Below are 24,445 nucleotides of genomic sequence, written 5' to 3'. Positions count from 1 at the left end.
CATGTAGAGATTGATCTGATATATATAATGTATTCTCTCCATGTAGAGATTGCTCTGTGTCCCAACAACCATGATGTCCACATCTATAAGAAGGATGGGACCAAGTGGACCAAGATACATGAACTGAAGGAGCACAACGGACAGGTCACAGGTGAGACACATTTCAGAGGCATTTATTAGAGAGTTCTTGTTTCTGGCCATGTTCTCCCTCTATATGTGTCCCCCCCCCTCCCATCTCTCCAGGTATAGACTGGGCTCCAGACAGTAACTCTATGCCCCCCCCCCCCCTCCCATCTCTCCAGGTATAGACTGGGCTCCAGACAGTAACTCTATATGTCCCCCCCCCCCATCTCTCCAGGTATAGACTGGGCTCCAGACAGTAACTCTATATGTCCCCCCCCCCCCTCCCATCTCTCCAGGTATAGACTGGGCTCCAGACAGTAACTCTATATGTCCCCCCCCTCCCATCTCTCCAGGTATAGACTGGGCTCCAGACAGTAACTCTATATGTCCCCCCCTCCCATCTCTCCAGGTATAGACTGGGCTCCAGACAGTAACTCTATATGTCCCCCCCTCCCATCTCTCCAGGTATAGACTGGGCTCCAGACAGTAACTCTATATGTCCCCCCCCCCCCTCCCATCTCTCCAGGTATAGACTGGGCTCCAGACAGTAACTCTATATGTCCCCCCCCCCTCCCATCTCTCCAGGTATAGACTGGGCTCCAGACAGTAACTCTATATGCCCCCCCCCTCCCATCTCTCCAGGTATAGACTGGGCTCCAGACAGTAACTCTATATGTCCCCCCCTCCCATCTCTCCAGGTATAGACTGGGCTCCAGACAGTAACTCTATATGTCCCCCCCCCCCCTCCCATCTCTCCAGGTATAGACTGGGCTCCAGACAGTAACTCTATATGTCCCCCCCTCCCATCTCTCCAGGTATAGACTGGGCTCCAGACAGTAACTCTATATGTCCCCCCCCCCCCCCTCCCATCTCTCCAGGTATAGACTGGGCTCCAGACAGTAACTCTATATGCCCCCCCCCCTCCCATCTCTCCAGGTATAGACTGGGCTCCAGACAGTAACTCTATATGTCCCCCCCCTCCCATCTCTCCAGGTATAGACTGGGCTCCAGACAGTAACTCTATATGTCCCCCCCCCCTCCCATCTCTCCAGGTATAGACTGGGCTCCAGACAGTAACTCTATATGTCCCCCCCTCCCATCTCTCCAGGTATAGACTGGGCTCCAGACAGTAACTCTATATGTCCCCCTCCCATCTCTCCAGGTATAGACTGGGCTCCAGACAGTAACTCTATATGCCCCCCCCCCTCCCATCTCTCCAGGTATAGACTGGGCTCCAGACAGTAACTCTATATGTCCCCCCCTCCCATCTCTCCAGGTATAGACTGGGCTCCAGACAGTAACTCTATATGTCCCCCCCCCTCCCATCTCTCCAGGTATAGACTGGGCTCCAGACAGTAACTCTATATGTCCCCCCCCCTCCCATCTCTCCAGGTATAGACTGGGCTCCAGACAGTAACTCTATATGTCCCCCCCCCTCCCATCTCTCCAGGTATAGACTGGGCTCCAGACAGTAACTCTATATGCCCCCCCCCCCCCTCCCATCTCTCCAGGTATAGACTGGGCTCCAGACAGTAACTCTATATGCCCCCCCCCCCCTCCCATCTCTCCAGTTATAGACTGGGCTCCAGACAGTAACTCTATATGTCCCCCCCCCCCCCCCCCAGATAGTAACTCTATATGTCCCCCCCCTCCCATCTCTCCAGGTATAGACTGGGCTCCAGACAGTAACTCTATATGTCCCCCCCCCCTCCCATCTCTCCAGGTATAGACTGGGCTCCAGACAGTAACTCTATATGTCCCCCCCCCCTCCCATCTCTCCAGGTATAGACTGGGCTCCAGACAGTAACTCTATATGTCCCCCCCCCCCTCCCATCTCTCCAGGTATAGACTGGGCTCCAGACAGTAACTCTATATGCCCCCCCCCCCCCTCCCATCTCTCCAGGTATAGACTGGGCTCCAGACAGTAACTCTATATGTCGTCCCCCCCCCAGACAGTAACTCTATATGTCCCCCCCCCCCCCTCCCATCTCTCCAGGTATAGACTGGGCTCCAGACAGTAACTCTATATGTCCCCCCCCCTCCCATCTCTCCAGGTATAGACTGGGCTCCAGACAGTAACTCTATATGTCCCCCCCCCCTCCCATCTCTCCAGGTATAGACTGGGCTCCAGACAGTAACTCTATATGTCCCCCCCTCCCATCTCTCCAGGTATAGACTGGGCTCCAGACAGTAACTCTATATGTCCCCCCCCCTCCCATCTCTCCAGGTATAGACTGGGCTCCAGACAGTAACTCTATATGTCTCCCCCCCTCCCATCTCTCCAGGTATAGACTGGGCTCCAGACAGTAACTCTATATGTCTCCCCCCCTCCCATCTCTCCAGGTATAGACTGGGCTCCAGACAGTAACTCTATATGTCCTCCCCCCCTCCCATCTCTCCAGGTATAGACTGGGCTCCAGACAGTAACTCTATATGTCCCCCCCCTCCCATCTCTCCAGGTATAGACTGGGCTCCAGACAGTAACTCTATATGCCCCCCCCCTCCCATCTCTCCAGGTATAGATTGGGCTCCAGACAGTAACTCTATATGCCCCCCCCCTCCCATCTCTCCAGGTATAGACTGGGCTCCAGACAGTAACTCTATATGTCCCCCCCCCCTCCCATCTCTCCAGGTATAGACTGGGCTCCAGACAGTAACTCTATATGTCCCCCCCCCCTCCCATCTCTCCAGGTATAGACTGGGCTCCAGACAGTAACTCTATATGTCCCCACCCCCTCCCATCTCTCCAGGTATAGACTGGGCTCCAGACAGTAACTCTATATGTCCCCCCCCCCTCCCATCTGTCCAGGTATAGACTGGGCTCCAGACAGTAACTCTATATGTCCCCCCCCCCCCTCCCATCTCTCCAGGTATAGACTGGGCTCCAGACAGTAACTCTATATGTCCCCCCTCCCATCTCTCCAGGTATAGACTGGGCTCCAGACAGTAACTCTATATGCCCCCCCCTCCCATCTCTCCAGGTATAGACTGGGCTCCAGACAGTAACTCTATATGTCCCCCCCTCCCATCTCTCCAGGTATAGACTGGGCTCCAGACAGTAACTCTATATGTCCCCCCCCCTCCCATCTCTCCAGGTATAGACTGGGCTCCAGACAGTAACTCTATATGCCCCCCCCCCCTCCCATCTCTCCAGGTATAGACTGGGCTCCAGACAGTAACTCTATATGTCCCCCCCCCCCTCCCATCTCTCCAGGTATAGACTGGGCTCCAGACAGTAACTCTATATGTCCCCCCCCCCTCCCATCTCTCCAGGTATAGACTGGGCTCCAGACAGTAACTCTATATGTCCCCCCCCCCCTCCCATCTCTCCAGGTATAGACTGGGCTCCAGACAGTAACTCTATATGTCCCCCCCCTCCCATCTCTCCAGGTATAGACTGGGCTCCAGACAGTAACTCTATATGTCCCCCCCCCTCCCATCTCTCCAGGTATAGACTGGGCTCCAGACAGTAACTCTCTATGTCCCCCCCCCCCTCCCATCTCTCCAGGTATAGACTGGGCTCCAGACAGTAACTCTATATGCCCCCCCCTCCCATCTCTCCAGGTATAGACTGGGCTCCAGACAGTAACTCTATATGCCCCCCCCCTCCCATCTCTCCAGGTATAGACTGGGCTCCAGACAGTAACTCTATATGCCCCCCCCATCTCTCCAGGTATAGACTGGGCTCCAGACAGTAACTCTATATGTCCCCCCCCCCTCCCATCTCTCCAGGTATAGACTGGGCTCCAGACAGTAACTCTATATGTCCCCCCCCCCCCCTCCCATCTCTCCAGGTATAGACTGGGCTCCAGACAGTAACTCTATATGTCCCCCCCCCCCTCCCATCTCTCCAGGTATAGACTGGGCTCCAGACAGTAACTCTATATGCCCCCCCCCCCATCTCTCCAGGTATAGACTGGGCTCCAGACAGTAACTCTATATGTCCCCCCCCCCTCCCATCTCTCCAGGTATAGACTGGGCTCCAGACAGTAACTCTATATGCCCCCCCCCCTCCCATCTCTCCAGGTATAGACTGGGCTCCAGACAGTAACTCTATATGTCCCCCCCCCTCCCATCTCTCCAGGTATAGACTGGGCTCCAGACAGTAACTCTATATGTCCCCCCCCTCCCATCTCTCCAGGTATAGACTGGGCTCCAGACAGTAACTCTATATGCCCCCCCCCCCTCCCATCTCTCCAGGTATAGACTGGGCTCCAGACAGTAACTCTATATGCCCCCCCCCCCTCCCATCTCTCCAGGTATAGACTGGGCTCCAGACAGTAACTCTATATGTCCCCCCCCCTCCCATCTCTCCAGGTATAGACTGGGCTCCAGACAGTAACTCTATATGTCCCCCCCCCCCCTCCCATCTCTCCAGGTATAGACTGGGCTCCAGACAGTAACTCTATATGTCCCCCCCCCCCCCCCTCCCATCTCTCCAGGTATAGACTGGGCTCCAGACAGTAACTCTATACGCCCCCCCCCCCCCTCCCATCTCTCCAGGTATAGACTGGGCTCCAGACAGTAACTCTATATGCCCCCCCCCCCCTCCCATCTCTCCAGGTATAGACTGGGCTCCAGACAGTAACTCTATATGTCCCCCCCCCCCCCCCCCTCCCATCTCTCCGGGTATAGACTGGGCTCCAGACAGTAACTCTATATGTCCCCCCCTCCCATCTCTCCCATCTCTCCGGGTATAGACTGGGCTCCAGACAGTAACTCTATATGTCCCCCCCTCCCATCTCTCCAGGTATAGACTGGGCTCCAGACAGTAACTCTATATGTCCCCCCCCCCTCCCATCTCTCCAGGTATAGACTGGGCTCCAGACAGTAACTCTATATGCCCCCCCCTCCCATCTCTCCAGGTATAGACTGGGCTCCAAACAGTAACTCTATATGTCCCCTCCCATCTCTCCAGGTATAGACTGGGCTCCAGACAGTAACTCTATATGTCCCCTCCCATCTCTCCAGGTATAGACTGGGCTCCAGACAGTAACTCTATATGTCCCCCCCCCCCTCCCATCTCTCCAGGTATAGACTGGGCTCCAGACAGTAACTCTATATGTCCCCCCCCCTCCCATCTCTCCAGGTATAGACTGGGCTCCAGACAGTAACTCTATATGTCCCCTCCCATCTCTCCAGGTATAGACTGGGCTCCAGACAGTAACTCTATATGTCCCCCCCCCTCCCATCTCTCCATGTATAGACTGGGCTCCAGACAGTAACTCTATATGTCCCCCCCCTCCCATCTCTCCAGGTATAGACTGGGCTCCAGACAGTAACTCTATATGTCCCCCCCCCCTCCCATCTCTCCAGGTATAGACTGGGCTCCAGACAGTAACTCTATATGTCCCCCCCTCCCATCTCTCCAGGTATAGACTGGGCTCCAGACAGTAACTCTATATGCCCGGGTGACTTCCGCCGGGTGACTTCCGGCGCCGAAAAGAGATGGCCGCCTCGCTTCGCGTTCCTTGGAAAATATGCAGTATTTTGTTCTTTTATGTGTTATTTCTTACATCGGTACCCCAGGTAATCTTAGGTTTCATTACATACAGTCGGGAGGAACTACTGAATATACGATTAACGTCAACTCATCATCGTTCCTACCAGGAATATGACTTTCCCGAAACGGATCCAGTGTTTTGCCTTCCACCCAATACAATGGATCTGATCCCAGCCGGCGACCCTGTGCGACGCCGAAAAAGGGGCAAACGAGGCGGTCTCGTGGTCAGGCTTCGGAGACGGGCACATCGCGCTCCACTCCCTAGCATACTACTCGCCAATGTCCAGTCTCTTGACAATAAGGTTGATGAAATCCGAGCACGGGTAGCATTCCAGAGAGACATCAGGGATTGCAACGTGCTCTGCTTCACGGAAACATGGCTAACTCAAGGGACGCTAACGGAGTCGGTGCAGCCAGCTGGTTTCTTCATGCATCGCGCCGACAGAAACAAACATCTTTCCGGTAAGAAGAGGGGCGGGGGGGTATGCCTTATGATTAACGAGAAGTGGTGTGATCATCATAACAACACACAGGAACTCAAGTCATTCTGTTCACCTGATCTAGAACTCCTCACAATCAAATGTCGACCGCATTATCTACCAAGGGAATTCTCTTCAATCATAATCACAGCCGTATATATTCCCCCCCAAGCAGACACATCGATGGCCCTGAACGAACTTTATCTGACTCTTTGTAAACTGGAAACCACACACCCTGAGGCTGCATTCATCGTAGCTGGGGATTTTAACAAGGCTAATCTAAAAACAAAACTCCCTAAATTCTATCAGCATATCGATTGTGCTACCAGGGCTGGAAAAACCCTAGATCATTGTTATACTAATTTCCGCGACGCATATAAGGCCCTCCCCCGCCCCCCTTTCGGAAAAGCTGACCACGACTCCATTTTGTTGATTCCAGCCTACAAACAGAAACTCAAACAACAAGCTCCCGCGCTCAGGTCTGTTCAACGCTGGTCCGACCAATCTGAATCCACGCTTCAAGACTGCTTCGATCACGCGGATTGGAATATGTTCCGCATCGCGTCCAACAACAATATTGACGAATATGCTGATTCGGTGAGCGAGTTCATTAGGAAGTGCATTGACGATGTCGTACCCACAGCAACGATTAAAACATTCCCAAACCAGAAACCGTGGATTGACGGCAGCATTCGCGTGAAACTGAAAGCGCGAACCACTGCTTTTAACCAGGGCAAGGTGACCGGAAGCATGACCGAATACAAACAGTGTAGCTATTCTCTCCGCAAGGCAATCAAACAGGCTAAGTCCCAGTACAGAGACAAAATCGAGTCGCAATTCAACAGCTCAGACACAAGAGGTATGTGGCAGGGTCTACAGTCAATCACGGATTACAAAAAGAAAACCAGCCCCGTCGCGGACCAGGATGTCTTGCTCCCAGACAGGCTAAACAACTTTTTTGCCCGCTTTGAGGACAATACAGTGCCACTGACACGGCCCCCTACCAAAACCTGCGGGCTCTCCTTCACTGCAGCCGAGGTGAGTAAAACATTTAAACGTGTTAACCCTCGCAAGGCTGCAGGCCCAGACGGCATTCCCAGCCGCGTCCTCAGAGCATGCGCAGACCAGCTGGCTGGTGTGTTTACGGACATATTCAATCAATCCTTATCCCAGTCTGCTGTTCCCACATGCTTCAAGAGGGCCACCATTGTTCCTGTTCCCAAGAAAGCTAAGGTAACTGAGCTAAACGACTACCGCCCCGTAGCACTCACTTCCGTCATCATGAAGTGCTTTGAGAGACTAGTCAAGGACCATATCACCTCCACCCTACCGGACACCCTAGACCCACTCCAATTTGCTTACCGACCCAATAGGTCCACAGACGACGCAATCGCAACCACACTGCACACTGCCCTAACCCATCTGGACAAGAGGAATACCCATGTGAGAATGCTGTTCATCGATTACAGCTCAGCATTCAACACCATAGTACCCTCCAAACTCGTCATCAAGCTCGAGACCCTGGGTCTCGACCCCGCCCTGTGCAACTGGGTCCTGGACTTCCTGACGGGCCGCCCCCAGGTGGTGAGGGTAGGTAACAACATCTCCACCCCGCTGATCCTCAACACTGGGGCCCCAACAAGGGTGCGTTCTGAGCCCTCTCCTGTACTCCCTGTTCACCCACGACTGCGTGGCCATGCACGCCTCCAACTCAATCATCAAGTTTGCGGATGACACTACAGTGGTAGGCTTGATTACCAACAACAACGAGACGGCCTACAGGGAGGAGGTGAGGGCCCTCGGAGTGTGGTGTCAGGAAAATAACCTCACACTCAACAAAACAAAGGAGATGATTGTGGACTTCAGGAAACAGCAGAGGGAGCACCCCCCTATCCACATCGACGGGTCAGTAGTGGAGAAGGTGGAAAGTTTTAAGTTCCTCGGTGTACACATCACGGACAAACTGAATTGGTCCACCCACACAGACAGCGTTGTGAAGAAGGCGCAGCAGCGCCTCTTCAACCTCAGGAGGCTGAAGAAATTCGGCTTGTCACCAAAAGCACTCACAAACTTCTACAGATGCACAATCGAGAGCATCCTGTCGGGCTGTATCACCGCCTGGTACGGCAACTGCTCCGCCCACAACCGTAAGGCTCTCCAGAGGGTAGTGAGGTCTGCAGAACGCAACACCGGGGGCAAACTACCTGCCCTCCAGGACACCTACACCACCCGATGTCACAGGAAGGCCATAAAGATCATCAAGGACAACAACCACCCAAGCCACTGCCTGTTCACCCCGCTATCATCCAGAAGGCGAGGTCAGTACAGGTGCATCAAAGCAGGGACCGAGAGACTGAAAAACAGCTTCTATCTCAAGGCCATCAGACTGTTAAACAGCCACCACTAACATTTAGCGGCCGCTGCCAACATACTGACTCAACTCCAGCCACTTTAAAAATGGGAATTGATGGAAATTATGTAAAAATGTACCACTAGCCACTTTAAACAATGCCACTTAATATAATGTTTACATACCCTACATTACCCATCTCATATGTATATACTGTACTCTATATCATCTACTGCATCTTGCCATCTTTATGTAATACATGTACCACTAGCCACTTTAAACTATGCCACTTTATGTTTACATACCCTACAGTACTCATCTCATATGTATATACCGTACTCTATACCATCTACTGCATCTGCCATGCCGTTCTGTACCACCACTCATTCATATATCTTTATGTACATATTCTTTATCCCTTTACACTTGTGTGTGTGTGTAAGGTAGTAGTTGTGGAATTGTTAGGTTAGATTACTTGTTGGTTATTACTGCATTGTCGGAACTAGAAGCACAAGCATTTCGCTACACTCGCATTAACATCTGCTAACCATGTGTATGTGACTAATAAATTTGATTTGATAACTCTATATGTCCCCCCCCCCCCCCATCTCTCCAGGTATAGACTGGGCTCCAGACAGTAACTCTATATGTCCCCCCCCCCCCCTCCCATCTCTCCAGGTATAGACTGGGCTCCAGACAGTAACTCTATATGCCCCCCCCTCCCATCTCTCCAGGAATAGACTGGGCTCCAGACAGTAACCGTATCGTGACCTGTGGGACGGATCGTAACGCGTACGTCTGGTCTCTGAAGGGGGAGGTGTGGAAGCCCACCCTGGTCATCCTCCGTATCAACCGGGCTGCTCGCTGTGTCAGCTGGTCTCCCAGGGAGAACAAGTTTGCTGTGGGCAGCGGATCACGCCTCATATCCATCTGCTACTTCGAACAGGAGAATGACTGGTGAGGACTAGACAGGTCTGGCTTTAACTATATCTGTTATAGAGAACAGGAGAATGACTGGTGAGGACTAGACAGGACTGGCTTTAACTATATCTGTTATAGAGAACAGGAGAATGACTGGTGAGGACTAGACAGGACTGGGTTTAACTATATCTGCTATAGAGAACAGGAGAATGACTGGTGAGGACTAGACAGGTCTGGCTTTAACTATATCTGTTATAGAGAACAGGAGAATGACTGGTGAGGACTAGACAGGACTGGCTTTAACTATATCTGTTATAGAGAACAGGAGAATGACTGGTGAGGACTAGACAGGACTGGGTTTAACTATATCTGCTATAGAGAACAGGAGAATGACTGGTGAGGACTAGACAGGACTGGCTTTAACTATATCTGTTATAGAGAACAGGAGAATGACTGGTGAGGACTAGACAGGACTGGGTTTAACTATATCTGTTATAGAGAACAGGAGAATGACTGGTGAGGACTAGACAGGACTGGCTTTAACTATATCTGCTATAGAGAACAGAAGAATGACTGGTGAGGACTAGACAGGACTGGCTTTAACTATATCTGTTATAGAGAACAGGAGAATGACTGGTGAGGACTAGACAGGACTGGCTTGAACTATATCTGTTATAGAGAACAGGAGAATGACTGGTGAGGACTAGACAGGACTGGCTTTAACTATATCTGTTATAGAGAACAGGAGAATGACTGGTGAGGACTAGACAGGACTGGCTTTAACTATATCTGTTATAGAGAACAGGAGAATGACTGGTGAGGACTAGACAGGACTGGCTTTAACTATATCTGTTATAGAGAACAGGAGAATGACTGGTGAGGACTAGACAGGACTGGCTTTAACTATATCTGTTATAGAGAACAGGAGAATGACTGGTGAGGACTGGACAGGACTGGCTTTAACTATATCTGTTATAGAGAACAGGAGAATGACTGGTGAGGACTAGACAGGACTGGCTTTAACTATATCTGTTATAGAGAACAGGAGAATGACTGGTGAGGACTAGACAGGACTGGCTTTAACTATATCTGTTATAGAGAACAGGAGAATGACTGGTGAGGACTAGACAGGACTGGGTTTAACTATATCTGTTTATAGCCTACATACCATCCTCGTCCCTGTCCTATGTAACAGGCTGCATCCTAGTCCCTGTCCTATGTAACAGGCTCCATCCTAGTCCCTGTCCTATGTAACAGGCTCCATCCTAGTCCCTGTCCTATGTAACAGGCTGCATCCTAGTCCCTGTCCTATGTAACAGGCTGCATCCTAGTCCCTGTCCTATGTAACAGGCTGCATCCTACATACCATCCTAGTCCCTGTCCTATGTAACAGGCTGCATCCTACATACCATCCTAGTCCCTGTCCTATGTAACAGGCTGCGTCCTAGTCCCTGTCCTATGTAACAGGCTCCATCCTAGTCCCTGTCCTATGTAACAGGCTCCATCCTAGTCCCTGTCCTATGTAACAGGCTGTATCCTAGTCCCTGTCCTATGTAACAGGCTGCATCCTACATACCATCCTAGTCCCTGTCCTATGTAACAGGCTGCATCCTAGTCCCTGTCCTATGTAACAGGCTGCATCCTAGTCCCTGTCCTATGTAACAGGCTCCATCCTAGTCACTGTCCTATGTAACAGGCTCCATCCTAGCCCCTGTCCTATGTAACAGGCTGTATCCTAGTCCCTGTCCTATGTAACAGGCTGTATCCTAGTCCCTGTCCTATGTAACAGGCTCCATCCTAGTCCCTGTCCTATGTAACAGGCTACATCCTAGTCCCTGTCCTATGTAACAGGCTGCATCCTACATACCATCCTAGTCCCTGTCCTATGTAACAGGCTCCATCCTAGTCCCTGTCCTATGTAACAGGCTGTATCCTAGTCCCTGTCCTATGTAACAGGCTGTATCCTAGTCCCTCTCCTATGTAACAGGATGTTTCCTAGTCCCTGTTCTCTGTAACAGGCTCCATCCTAGTCCCTGTCCTATGTAACAGGCTACATCCTAGTCCCTGTCCTATGTAACAGGCTGCATCCTAGTCCCTGTCCTATGTAACAGGCTGCATCCTAGTCCCTGTCCTATGTAACAGGCTGCATCCTACATACCATCCTAGTCCCTGTCCTATGTAACAGGCTGCATCCTACATACCATCCTAGTCCCTGTCCTATGTAACAGGCTGCGTCCTAGTCCCTGTCCTATGTAACAGGCTCCATCCTAGTCCCTGTCCTATGTAACAGGCTCCATCCTAGTCCCTGTCCTATGTAACAGGCTGTATCCTAGTCCCTGTCCTATGTAACAGGCTGCATCCTACATACCATCCTAGTCCCTGTCCTATGTAACAGGCTGCATCCTAGTCCCTGTCCTATGTAACAGGCTCCATCCTAGTCCCTGTCCTATGTAACAGGCTCCATCCTAGTCCCTGTCCTATGTAACAGGCTGCATCCTAGTCCCTGTCCTATGTAACAGGCTCCATCCTAGTCCCTGTCCTATGTAACAGGCTCCATCCTAGTCCCTGTCCTATGTAACAGGCTGCATCCTAGTCCCTGTCCTATGTAACAGGCTCCATCCTAGTCCCTGTCCTATGTAACAGGCTGTATCCTAGTCCCTGTCCTATGTAACAGGCTGTATCCTAGTCCCTGTCCTATGTAACAGGCTCCATCCTAGTCCCTGTCCTATGTAACAGGCTACATCCTAGTCCCTGTCCTATGTAACAGGCTGCATCCTACATACCATCCTAGTCCCTGTCCTATGTAACAGGCTCCATCCTAGTCCCTGTCCTATGTAACAGGCTCCATCCTAGTCCCTGTCCTATGTAACAGGCTGTATCCTAGTCCCTGTCCTATGTAACAGGCTCCATCCTAGTCCCTGTCCTATGTAACAGGCTACATCCTAGTCCCTGTCCTATGTAACAGGCTGCATCCTACATACCATCCTAGTCCCTGTCCTATGTAACAGGCTGCATCCTAGTCCCTGTCCTATGTAACAGGCTCCATCCTAGTCCCTGTCCTATGTAACAGGCTCCATCCTAGTCCCTGTCCTATGTAACAGGCTGCATCCTAGTCCCTGTCCTATGTAACAGGCTCCATCCTAGTCCCTGTCCTATGTAACAGGCTCCATCCTAGTCCCTGTCCTATGTAACAGGCTCCATCCTAGTCCCTGTCCTATGTAACAGGCTGTATCCTAGTCCCTGTCCTATGTAACAGGCTGTATCCTAGTCCCTGTCCTATGTAACAGGCTCCATCCTAGTCCCTGTCCTATGTAACAGGCTACATCCTAGTCCCTGTCCTATGTAACAGGCTGCATCCTACATACCATCCTAGTCCCTGTCCTATGTAACAGGCTGCATCCTAGTCCCTGTCCTATGTAACAGGCTGCATCCTAGTCCCTGTCCTATGTAACAGGCTCCATCCTAGTCCCTGTCCTATGTAACAGGCTCCATCCTAGTCCCTGTCCTATGTAACAGGCTGCATCCTAGTCCCTGTCCTATGTAACAGGCTGCATCCTAGTCCCTGTCCTATGTAACAGGCTGCATCCTACATACCATCCTAGTCCCTGTCCTATGTAACAGGCTGCATCCTACATACCATCCTAGTCCCTGTCCTATGTAACAGGCTGCGTCCTAGTCCCTGTCCTATGTAACAGGCTCCACCCTAGTCCCTGTCCTATGTAACAGGCTCCATCCTAGTCCCTGTCCTATGTAACAGGCTGTATCCTAGTCCCTGTCCTATGTAACAGGCTGCATCCTACATACCATCCTAGTCCCTGTCCTATGTAACAGGCTGCATCCTAGTCCCTGTCCTATGTAACAGGCTCCATCCTAGTCCCTGTCCTATGTAACAGGCTCCATCCTAGTCCCTGTCCTATGTAACAGGCTGCATCCTAGTCCCTGTCCTATGTAACAGGCTCCATCCTAGTCCCTGTCCTATGTAACAGGCTCCATCCTAGTCCCTGTCCTATGTAACAGGCTCCATCCTAGTCCCTGTCCTATGTAACAGGCTGTATCCTAGTCCCTGTCCTATGTAACAGGCTGTATCCTAGTCCCTGTCCTATGTAACAGGCTGTATCCTAGTCCCTGTCCTATGTAACAGGCTGTATCCTAGTCCCTGTCCTATGTAACAGGCTCCATCCTAGTCCCTGTCCTATGTAACAGGCTGCATCCTACATACCATCCTAGTCCCTGTCCTATGTAACAGGCTCCATCCTAGTCCCTGTCCTATCTAACAGGCTCCATCCTAGTCCCTGTCCTATGTAACAGGCTGTATCCTAGTCCCTGTCCTATGTAACAGGCTGTATCCTAGTCCCTGTCCTATGTAACAGGCTCCATCCTAGTCCCTGTCCTATGTAACAGGCTACATCCTAGTCCCTGTCCTATGTAACAGGCTGCATCCTAGTCCCTGTCCTATGTAACAGGCTGCATCCTAGTCCCTGTCCTATGTAACAGGCTGCATCCTACATACCATCCTAGTCCCTGTCCTATGTAACAGGCTGCATCCTACATACCATCCTAGTCCCTGTCCTATGTAACAGGCTGCGTCCTAGTCCCTGTCCTATGTAACAGGCTCCGTCCTAGTCCCTGTCCTATGTAACAGGCTCCATCCTAGTCCCTGTCCTATGTAACAGGCTGTATCCTAGTCCCTGTCCTATGTAACAGGCTGCATCCTACATACCATCCTAGTCCCTGTCCTATGTAACAGGCTGCATCCTAGTCCCTGTCCTATGTAACAGGCTCCATCCTAGTCCCTGTCCTATGTAACAGGCTCCATCCTAGTCCCTGTCCTATGTAACAGGCTGCATCCTAGTCCCTGTCCTATGTAACAGGCTCCATCCTAGTCCCTGTCCTATGTAACAGGCTCCATCCTAGTCCCTGTCCTATGTAACAGGCTCCATCCTAGTCCCTGTCCTATGTAACAGGCTGTATCCTAGTCCCTGTCCTATGTAACAGGCTGTATCCTAGTCCCTGTCCTATGTAACAGGCTCCATCCTAGTCCCTGTCCTATGTAACAGGCTCCATCCTAGTCCCTGTCCTATGTAACAGGCTACATCCTAGTCCCTGTCCTATGTAACAGGCTGCATCCTACATACCATCCTAGTCCCTGTCCTATGTAACAGGCTGCATCCTAGTCCCTGTCCTATGTAACAGGCTCCATCCTAGTCCCTGTCCTATGTAACAGGCTGTATCCTAGTCCCTGTCCTATGTAACAGGCTGCATCCTAGTCCCTGTCCTATGTAACAGGCTCCATCCTAGTCCCTGTCCTATGTAACAGGCTCCATCCTAGTCCCTGTCCTATGTAACAGGCTCCATCCTAGTCCCTGTCCTATGTAACAGGCTCCATCCTAGTCCCTGTCCTATGTAACAGGCTCCATCCTAGTCCCTGTCCTATGTAACAGGCTCCATCCTAGTCCCTGTCCTATGTAACAGGCTGTATCCTAGTCCCTGTCCTATGTAACAGGCTCCATCCTAGTCCCTGTCCTATGTAACAGGCTCCATCCTAGTCCCTGTCCTATGTAACAGGCTGCATCCTAGTCCCTGTCCTATGTAACAGGCTGCATCCTACATACCATCCTAGTCCCTGTCCTATGTAACAGGCTGCATCCTAGTCCCTGTCCTATGTAACAGGCTGCATCCTAGTCCCTGTCCTATGTAACAGGCTCCATCCTAGTCCCTGTCCTATGTAACAGGCTGCATCCTAGTCCCTGTCCTATGTAACAGGCTGCGTCCTAGTCCCTGTCCTATGTAACAGGCTGCGTCCTAGTCCCTGTCCTATGTAACAGGCTGCGTCCTAGTCCCTGTCCTATGTAACAGGCTCCGTCCTAGTCCCTGTCCTATGTAACAGGCTCCATCCTAGTCCCTGTCCTATGTAACAGGCTGCGTCCTAGTCCCTGTCCTATGTAACAGGCTGCATCCTAGTCCATGTCCTATGTAACAGGCTCCATCCTAGTCCCTGTCCTACACGGTACTTCCTTCAACCACGTTTCAACCCTGTTATTCCCAGGTGGGTCTGTAAGCACATCAAGAAGCCGATTCGTTCCACCATCCTCAGTCTGGACTGGCATCCTAACAACGTGCTGCTGGCGGCTGGATCCTGTGACTTCAAATGCAGGTAGAGAGAGAGACCGTCAGAGACCATGTTTCAACCATACTTCAAGAGTGAAATCACTTGAATCATTCACCTCTCCTCTCTAATCTAGTCTACTTAATTCTCTTCCCCAGGGTGTTCTCAGCCTACATCAAGGAGGTGGAGGAGAAGCCCGGCCCCACAGTCTGGGGGTCCAAGATGCCCTTTGGGGAGGTGCTGTTTGAGTCTGGGCCCCCAGGGGCGTCTGGGGGGGCTGGAGAGGGGGCAGGAGGGGGATGGGTCCACGGGGTCTGTTTCTCCCACAGCGGGAACCGCCTGGCCTGGACGTCACATGACTCTACTGTGGCGGTCGCAGAGGGAGGCAAGACCAGCACGTAAGGAGAGAGAACACTGACCTCTCTGTGTGTATTCTGGGATCAGCAGTCTGGTCTCTCTGTGTGTATTCTAGGATCAGCAGTCTGATCTCTCTGTGTGTATTCTAGGATCAGCAGTCTGATCTCTCTGTGTGTATTCTAGGATCAGCAGTCTGATCTCTCTGTGTGTATTCTAGGATCAGCAGTCTGATCTCTGTGTGTGTATTCTAGGATCAGCAGTCTGAGCTCTGAGACCCTTCCTCTGCTGTGTGTCAGCTTTATCACTGAAAACAGCCTGGTGGCCGCTGTGAGTACACACACACACACACACACACACACACTCAAATGCAGCACACACTTCCCCTCTCTCTCTCCCCTGTGTCTGTCTCACTGTGTCTCCTCTCTCTCTCCCCTGTGTCTGTATCACTGTGTCTCTCTCTCCTCTCTCTCCTGTCTCACTGTGTCTCCTCTCTCTCTCTCTCCCTGTCTCACTGTGTCTCCTCTCTCTCTCCTGTCTCACTGTGTCTCCTCTCTCTCTCTCCCTGTCTCACTGTGTCTCCTCTCTCTCTCTCCCTGTCTCACTGTGTCTCCTCTCTCTCTCTCCCTGTCTCACTGTGTCTCCTCTCTCTCTCTCCCTGTCCCACTGTGTCTCCTCTCTCTCTCTCCTGTCTCACTGTGTCTCCTCTCTCTCTCTCCCTGTCCCACTGTCTCCTCTCTCTCTCTCTCTGTCTCACTGTGTCCCTGTCTCTCCTCTCTCCCTGTCCCACTGTGTCTCCTCTCTCTCTCCCTGTCTCACTGTGTCTCCTCTCTCCTCTTGTTCCCTGTCTCTCCTCTCTCTCCTGTCTCACTGTGTCTCCTCTCTCTCTCTCCCTGTCTCACTGTGTCTCCTCTCTCTCTCTCTCCCTGTCTCACTGTGTCTCCTCTCTCTCTCTCTCCCTGTCTCACTGTGTCTCCTCTCTCTCTCTCTCCCTGTCTCACTGTGTCTCCTCTCTCTCTCTCTCCCTGTCTCACTGTGTCTCCTCTCTCTCTCTCCCTGTCCCACTGTGTCTCCTCTCTCTCTCTCCCACTGTGTCTCCTCTCTCTCTCTCCCACTGTGTCTCCTCTCTCTCTCCCTGTCCCACTGTGTCTCCTCTCTCTCTCTCCCTGTCTCACTGTGTCTCCTCTCTCTCCCTGTCTCACTGTGTCTCCTCTCTCTCTCTCCCTGTCTCACTGTGTCTCCTCTCTCTCTCTCACTGTGTCTCCTCTCTCTCTCTCACTGTGTCTCCTCTCTCTCTCTCACTGTGTCTCCTCTCTCTCTCTCACTGTGTCTCCTCTCTCTCTCTCCCTGTCCCACTGTGTCTCCTTTCTCTCTCTCCCTGTCTCACTGTGTCTCCTCTCTCTCTCTCCCTGTCCCACTGTGTCTCCTCTCTCTCTCTCCTGTCTCACTGTGTCTCCTCTCTCTCTCTCCCTGTCCCACTGTCTCCTCTCTCTCTCTCCCTGTCTCACTGTGTCTCCTCTCTCTCTCTCCCTGTCCCACTGTGTCTCCTCTCTCTCTCCCTGTCTCACTGTGTCTCCTCTCTCTCTCTCTCTCTCTCCCTGTCTCACTGTCTCCTCTCCCTGTCTCACTGTGTCTCCTCTCTCTCTCTCCCTGTCTCACTGTGTCTCCTCTCTCTCTCTCTCCCTGTCTCACTGTGTCTCCTCTCTCTCTCTCTCCCTGTCTCACTGTGTCTCCTCTCTCTCTCTCTCCCTGTCTCACTGTGTCTCCTCTCTCTCTCTCTCCCTGTCTCATTGTGTCTCCTCTCTCTCTCTCTCCCTGTCTCACTGTGTCTCCTCTCTCTCTCTCCCTGTCCCACTGTGTCTCCTCTCTCTCTCTCCCACTGTGTCTCCTCTCTCTCTCTCCCACTGTGTCTCCTCTCTCTCTCCCTGTCCCACTGTGTCTCCTCTCTCTCTCTCCCTGTCTCACTGTGTCTCCTCTCTCTCCCTGTCTCACTGTGTCTCCTCTCTCTCTCTCCCTGTCTCACTGTGTCTCCTCTCTCTCTCTCACTGTGTCTCCTCTCTCTCTCTCACTGTGTCTCCTCTCTCTCTCTCACTGTGTCTCCTCTCTCTCTCTCACTGTGTCTCCTCTCTCTCTCTCCCTGTCCCACTGTGTCTCCTTTCTCTCTCTCCCTGTCCCACTGTGTCTCCTTTCTCTCTCTCCCTGTCTCACTGTGTCTCCTCTCTCTCTCTCCCTGTCTCACTGTGTCTCCTCTCTCTCTCTCCCTGTCTCACTGTGTCTCCTCTCTCGCTCTCTCCCTGTCTCACTGTGTCTCCTCTCTCGCTCTCTCCCTGTCTCACTGTGTCTCCTCTCTCTCTCTCCCTGTCTCACTGTGTCTCCTCTCTCTCTCCCTGTCTCACTGTGTCTCCTCTCTTTCTCCCTGTCTCACTGTCTCCTCTCTCTCTCTCTCTCCCTGTCTCACTGTGTCTCCTCTCTCTCTCTCCCTGTCTCACTGTGTCTCCTCTCTCTCTCTCTCTCTCCCTGTCTCACTGTGTCTCCTCTCTCTCTCTCTCCCTGTGTCTCCTCTCTCTCTCTCTCCCTGTCTCACTGTGTCTCCTCTCTCTCTCCCTGTCTCACTGTGTCTCCTCTCTCTCTCCCTGTCCCACTGTGTCTCCTCTCTCTCTCTCCTGTCCCACTGTGTCTCCTCTCTCTCTTTCCTGTCTCACTGTGTCTCCTCTCTCTCTCCCTGTCTCACTGTGTCTCCTCTCTCTCTCTCTCTCTCTCCCTGTCTCACTGTCTCCTCTCCCTGTCTCACTGTGTCTCCTCTCTCTCTCTCCCTGTCTCACTGTGTCTCCTCTCTCTCTCTCTCCCTGTCTCACTGTGTCTCCTCTCTCTCTCTCTCCCTGTCTCACTGTGTCTCCTCTCTCTCTCTCTCCCTGTCTCACTGTGTCTCCTCTCTCTCTCTCTCCCTGTCTCACTGTGTCTCCTCTCTCTCTCTCCCTGTCCCACTGTGTCTCCTCTCTCTCTCTCCCACTGTGTCTCCTCTCTCTCTCTCCCACTGTGTCTCCTCTCTCTCTCCCTGTCCCACTGTGTCTCCTCTCTCTCTCTCCCTGTCTCACTGTGTCTCCTCTCTCTCCCTGTCTCACTGTGTCTCCTCTCTCTCTCTCCCTGTCTCACTGTGTCTCCTCTCTCTCTCTCACTGTGTCTCCTCTCTCTCTCTCACTGTGTCTCCTCTCTCTCTCTCACTGTGTCTCCTCTCTCTCTCTCCCTGTCCCACTGTGTCTCCTTTCTCTCTCTCCCTGTCCCACTGTGTCTCCTTTCTCTCTCTCCCTGTCCCACTGTGTCTCCTCTCTCTCTCTCCCTGTCTCACTGTGTCTCCTCTCTCTCTCTCCCTGTCTCACTGTGTCTCCTCTCTCTCTCTCCCTGTCTCACTGTGTCTCCTCTCTCGCTCTCTCCCTGTCTCACTGTGTCTCCTCTCTCGCTCTCTCCCTGTCTCACTGTGTCTCCTCTCTCTCTCTCCCTGTCTCACTGTGTCTCCTCTCTCTCTCTCCCTGTCTCACTGTGTCTCCTCTCTTTCTCCCTGTCTCACTGTCTCCTCTCTCTCTCTCTCTCTCTCCCTGTCTCACTGTGTCTCCTCTCCCTGTCTCACTGTCTCCTCTCTCTCTCTCCCTGTCTCACTGTGTCTCCTCTCTCTCTCTCTCTCTCCCTGTCTCACTGTGTCTCCTCTCTCTCTCTCTCCCTGTGTCTCCTCTCTCTCTCTCTCCCTGTCTCACTGTGTCTCCTCTCTCTCTCCCTGTCTCACTGTGTCTCCTCTCTCTCTCCCTGTCCCACTGTGTCTCCTCTCTCTCTCTCCTGTCCCACTGTGTCTCCTCTCTCTCTCTCCTGTCTCACTGTGTCTCCTCTCTCTCTCCCTGTCTCACTGTGTCTCCTCTCTCTCTCTCTCCCCTGTCCCACTGTGTCTCCTCTCTCTCTCTCCCTGTCTCACTGTGTCTCCTCTCTCTCTCCCTGTCCCACTGTGTCTCCTCTCTCTCTCTCCCTGTCCCTCTCCCTGTCCCACTGTGTCTCCCCTCTCTCTCCCTGTCTCACTGTGTCTCCTCTCTCCTCTCTTCCCTGTCTCCCTGTCTCCTGTCTCACTGTGTCTCTCTCTCCCTGTCTCACTGTGTCTCCTCTCTCTCTCTCCCTGTCTCACTGTGTCTCTCTCTCTCCCTGTCTCACTGTGTCTCCTCTCTCTCTCTCCCTCCCTGTCTCACTGTGTCTCCTCTCTCTCTCTCCCTGTCTCACTGTGTCTCCTCTCTCTCTCTGTCTCACTGTGTCTCCTCTCTCTCTCTCCCTGTCTCACTGTGTCTCCTCTCTCTCCTGTCTCACTGTGTCTCCTCTCTCTCTCTCCCTGTCTCACTGTGTCTCCTCTCTCTAGGGCCATGACTGCTACCCGGTGCTGTTTGTATATGACGGTGCTGCGGGCTCAGTAACGTTCGGCGGGAAGCTGGACGTTCCCAAGCAGACGTCTCAGAGAGGGATCAGCGCCAGGGAACGCTTCCAGAACCTGGACCGCCGAGCGACCTCGTCCGAGACCACCGAGCAGGGACTGGAGAGTCTGCACAAGAACAGCATCAGGTGGGGGGGTGGGTCCTAATGACTTAGTGTCTGTCTGTGGGCTGGTGGGGGGGGGGGGGGGGGGGGTCCTAATGACTTAGTGTCTGTCTGTCTGTCTGTTTCCTTCCTTCCTAACGGTCTCTTTGTATTCCAGTCAGATCTCTGTGCTGGAGGGAGGAAAGAGTAAGTGTTCCAAGTTCTGTACCACTGGGATGGACGGAGGGATGGTGACATGGGACGTCAAGGTACACACACACTATACACACACTACACACAATACACACACTACACACACACTACACACACACACACACACTACACACACAGGCTGACAAGTTACTGTAGTCAAATCAAATCAAATTGTATTTGTCACATACACATGGTTAGCAGATGTTAATGCGAGTGTAGCGAAATGCTTGTGCTTCTAGTTCCGTCGTCATGCCATGTGGAATAGTTGTCTAGTGAGCCATGAAGAGATGTCCTAATATCTTCTTCTGTTCCCAGAGTCTGGAGTCTGCCATGAAGGATCTCAAGATAGTCTGATACTATGACCCTCTGCCGACCAGCCGGGATATGAAGAAATCTCACCTCTTTGCCTTTCTGCTTCTCTGCGTCTGTCTGTCTCTGCTGCTGCTGGAGACATCTCCTTTCTGTCTAGTAGTGCACTAGGTAGACCAGGACCCATAGGACTCTGGTCAAAAGTAGTGCACTAGGTAGACCAGGACCCATAGGACTCTGGTCAAAAGTAGTGCACTAGGTAGACCAGGACCCATAGGACTCTGGTCAAAAGTAGTGCACTAGGTAGACCAGGACCCATAGGACTCTGGTCAAAAGTAGTGCACTAGGTAGACCAGGACCCATAGGACTCTGGTCAAAAGTAGTGCACTAGGTAGACCAGGACCCATAGGACTCTGGTCAAAAGTAGTGCACTAGGTAGACCAGGACCCATAGGACTCTACCAGGGTATAGGAGACCATTTGGGACACATCTTAGTTTTTTATTCTATCTTCTTTGTTTTAGAATCCAGGAAATGCTTGTGAGCGATGTTCTTCTGTTCCGTCAGGTGTTCTTCTGTTCCATCAGGTGTTCTGTACTGATAGTTGTGCCTGGACATACATGCTGTGCTCTAATATACGGGACGATTCTGGAATTAGTTGACATGGGTTTTGTTTTGGTGTTCACACATGTATTTGTTGGATTTACAGCACAGGACCAAGAAAAGAAAAAAATCTAAACTGAGATTTTTCACTTCAAATTAAAAAAATTAAAATAGAATGGACTTAACTCTTATAAAAAACAGATGACAGTTTTTGATAGTGCAGTAAGTGCAGTCGACTGGTATTCTGGACGTAGTCATTTCAGAATAACTGCGCTCTGACCGCAATCTTTTCTTTGTAACGGAAATTATTTAGAATTCGAATTCATTTGGTTGGAAGCAGGTGATTCGTTTACTGTACGATCTATTATATCTGTGGTAAGTTGCAGATGCCTACAGGGTAAAACAAATAATGTTTTGCCATTCAACCAGTTTTGAAAAGAGGAAACAGGACATTCTGCTCCAACGAACTCCGTTATCAAGTGCAATATATTAGAGCGCAACTGTAGCTATAGGACTTATTATAACAGGACGCCTCAGAGGAACGCTACAGCAGGTATTTATATAATCATGAAGAAAGCCAAGCAGCAGTACCTGTTAAATGCTTATGCTGGTCATAATATGCATTTAATAAATGATTTACTATCATAGACGGTTTGTGCGTGTGTGTCTGTCCCAAGTGTTTGATAAGACTGATCTGACGTTAACTAGTAAGTGTTATGAAAATGTGTCGAGACACGCCGAATTTCAGACCGCAGTTTAATATAAACTCATCACGTAAATCATTCAGACACTCAAATTCAGAGCCCTTTTGTTTTGTTGAGGTGTCGGACTCCCGCCATCTAGCGGCTACATTCAGTACGCACAACGTTGATAAACTACCAAAAGTCTTGGAAATAGATGTTTTGCTCAAGCTTTGCTGGAGGTGTTTTTATGTTAAATATTACGATACGTTATGATGTTGACAGGAATTCTGACTTGCTGCTGTAGCCGTCCGTTTTGTTCTAGAAAATAAAGAGAAAGAACCAACTATTCTCCAACCCAGTATCTCTGGCCGCTTAAAACAACATCACGACTTGGATCTAAATTGAACCGTTACCGAATTTGTTTGTTTTTTTTTAAATATTTTTTTCATATATATTTTTTTCTCCCGCGACGCAGGAAGACTGTTTCCCCTGGAAACCGTTTCCATCGTTCGCACTTCCGGGTGTAGCCTGTTCTGAATCTAGCAACATATATCGTCGCTGCAGCACCTCGTAATCCCGGATACCCGGTAGTCGGTGATCACCAGCACCATCAGCAGCAGCATCAGCCGTGGCTTAGATGTCCTTTAGATAGGTAGTAGCAACACACCGCCGGAATCAAACCAAACCAAGACGGGCCGGTCGAGAAACAGCGCTGCTCCAACACACAACACTGAAGACAAACATTTTTTATATCATTACACCACGTCTCTACGTCAACTGTTGCTTTTTTAAAACATTTTAAATGAATCTTGTAAGGTATGTGGGTTTAGTTTTTTAAATAATTTGCACCTAAATGTGTACACATCGTGACGCCCAGTTAGTAGACGTTGTATCAACGTGAATGTGTTGGGTTTGATAAACCGAACAGACACATATCGCATAATAACCAGCTGTGATGTTGCTAACCTATTTGGGACTCAATATGACAGCTGCCCCTAATAGTAGTTTGGTTTATGTAACGCTATTATTTAGTACAATAGTGTAACGACCCCGGGTTTATAAGCGCGGATATCGACTCTGCCGCACGAGCAGGCTTTTGCGGCACAGTCAATGACGCGCTGGACTTCGGGCTTGAAGGTCGAGGGTTCGAGACCTGCTCCCTGCTGTTTCATTACAATATGATAATAATACAATAATAATACAATAACAATACAATGATAAAGAGGTGGAAAACGGCTAGAATGGTTGAATATCTGAGTTCTGTCTACGTCGCCTGGGAGATGATCTGTTTTACAGTAGAATAACGAATACCGATTATAGTCCTTATCTATAATACCGACCCCTCTACAGCCCCGCGATGACCGAAAGGACCGCGCGGGAACGTATCACTTTTACTAATCTATTTGATATCAGTGTCCTTGTACAGGCTGCGTTGCCATGGCCACGTTGTTTTCATGGGTTCTGATTTAAAGTAGTTATATCATCAGATGACAACATCAGACTGATGCATTTACACCAGTAGACTTTTACTAGGGCCGTGTGTGTGTGTGTGTGTGTGTGTGTGTGTGTGTGTGTGTGTGTGTGTGTGTGTGTGTGTGTGTGTGTGTGTGTGTGTGTGTGTGTGTGTGTGTGTGTGTGTGTGTGTGTGTGTGTGTGTGTGTGTGTGTGTGTGTGTGTGTGTGTGTAAACTGTGAGAGGAGATGACAGATAGGTAGTTGTATTGTTACTATCCTCCTGTACTACTACGCCGCTTTGTATTGAAGCAGACAGACAGGTCTGGACACACTGAGTGACTACAGACAGACAGACAGGTCTGGACACACTGAGTGACTACAGACAGACAGACAGGTCTGGACACACTGACTACAGACAGACAGACAGGTCTGGACACACTGACTACAGACAGACAGACGGGTCTGGACACACTGACTACAGACAGACAGACGGGTCTGGACACACTGACTACAGACAGACAGACAGGTCTGGACACACTGACTACAGATGGGCAGACAGGATACTGCAGTCAGAAAGAGAGTGTCACACACACAGAGTCTGGACTAGGTGTAGCCCTGCTGGGCTTTGGCTCTGTGATCTGTTGGTCTGGCCTGGCCATGTGTGTGTGGCCTGGGGCTCAGGTCATTAACAGACAGCTTGATAACCTAATTAACAGAACTGCCAGCTGTCTGTATAGGGAGGGATGGTGGGGAGAGGGAGGGATGGAGGACGGAGGGATGGATGGATGGAGGGGGGAGGGAGGG

At 51.1% G+C, this 24,445-nt stretch overlaps 2 protein-coding genes across 3 annotated transcripts in view; both read left to right on the top strand.

Annotated features, from left to right (window-relative positions):
- arpc1b (actin related protein 2/3 complex, subunit 1B) overlaps positions 1 to 21,907 on the top strand; it is a 30,859-nt gene extending 8,952 nt beyond the window's left edge. The window contains exons 3-10 of the mRNA XM_071390209.1: positions 47 to 151; positions 9,190 to 9,412; positions 15,423 to 15,530; positions 15,641 to 15,880; positions 16,091 to 16,166; positions 20,227 to 20,426; positions 20,560 to 20,650; positions 20,910 to 21,907. Of these exons, the coding sequence (XP_071246310.1) occupies positions 47 to 151; positions 9,190 to 9,412; positions 15,423 to 15,530; positions 15,641 to 15,880; positions 16,091 to 16,166; positions 20,227 to 20,426; positions 20,560 to 20,650; positions 20,910 to 20,948 (1,082 nt within the window). The 3' untranslated portion in view covers positions 20,949 to 21,907. The remainder of the gene's footprint in view (positions 1 to 46; positions 152 to 9,189; positions 9,413 to 15,422; positions 15,531 to 15,640; positions 15,881 to 16,090; positions 16,167 to 20,226; positions 20,427 to 20,559; positions 20,651 to 20,909) is intronic.
- Positions 21,908 to 22,157: 250 nt separating this feature from the next.
- The window catches only part of LOC139568414 (monocyte to macrophage differentiation factor 2-like), a 50,583-nt gene continuing 48,295 nt past the window's right edge, over positions 22,158 to 24,445 (top strand). For both annotated transcript variants that reach the window (XM_071390211.1, XM_071390210.1), the window contains exon 1: positions 22,158 to 23,003. In XM_071390211.1, the coding sequence (XP_071246312.1) occupies positions 22,990 to 23,003 (14 nt within the window). In that variant the 5' untranslated portion in view covers positions 22,158 to 22,989. The remainder of the gene's footprint in view (positions 23,004 to 24,445) is intronic.

This window comes from Salvelinus alpinus, chromosome 2, assembly GCF_045679555.1.
Source record: "Salvelinus alpinus chromosome 2, SLU_Salpinus.1, whole genome shotgun sequence".
NCBI classification, from domain to species: domain Eukaryota; kingdom Metazoa; phylum Chordata; class Actinopteri; order Salmoniformes; family Salmonidae; genus Salvelinus; species Salvelinus alpinus.
Note: the sequence above shows the minus strand (reverse complement) of the source record. Positions and strands in the feature narration are given on the sequence as shown.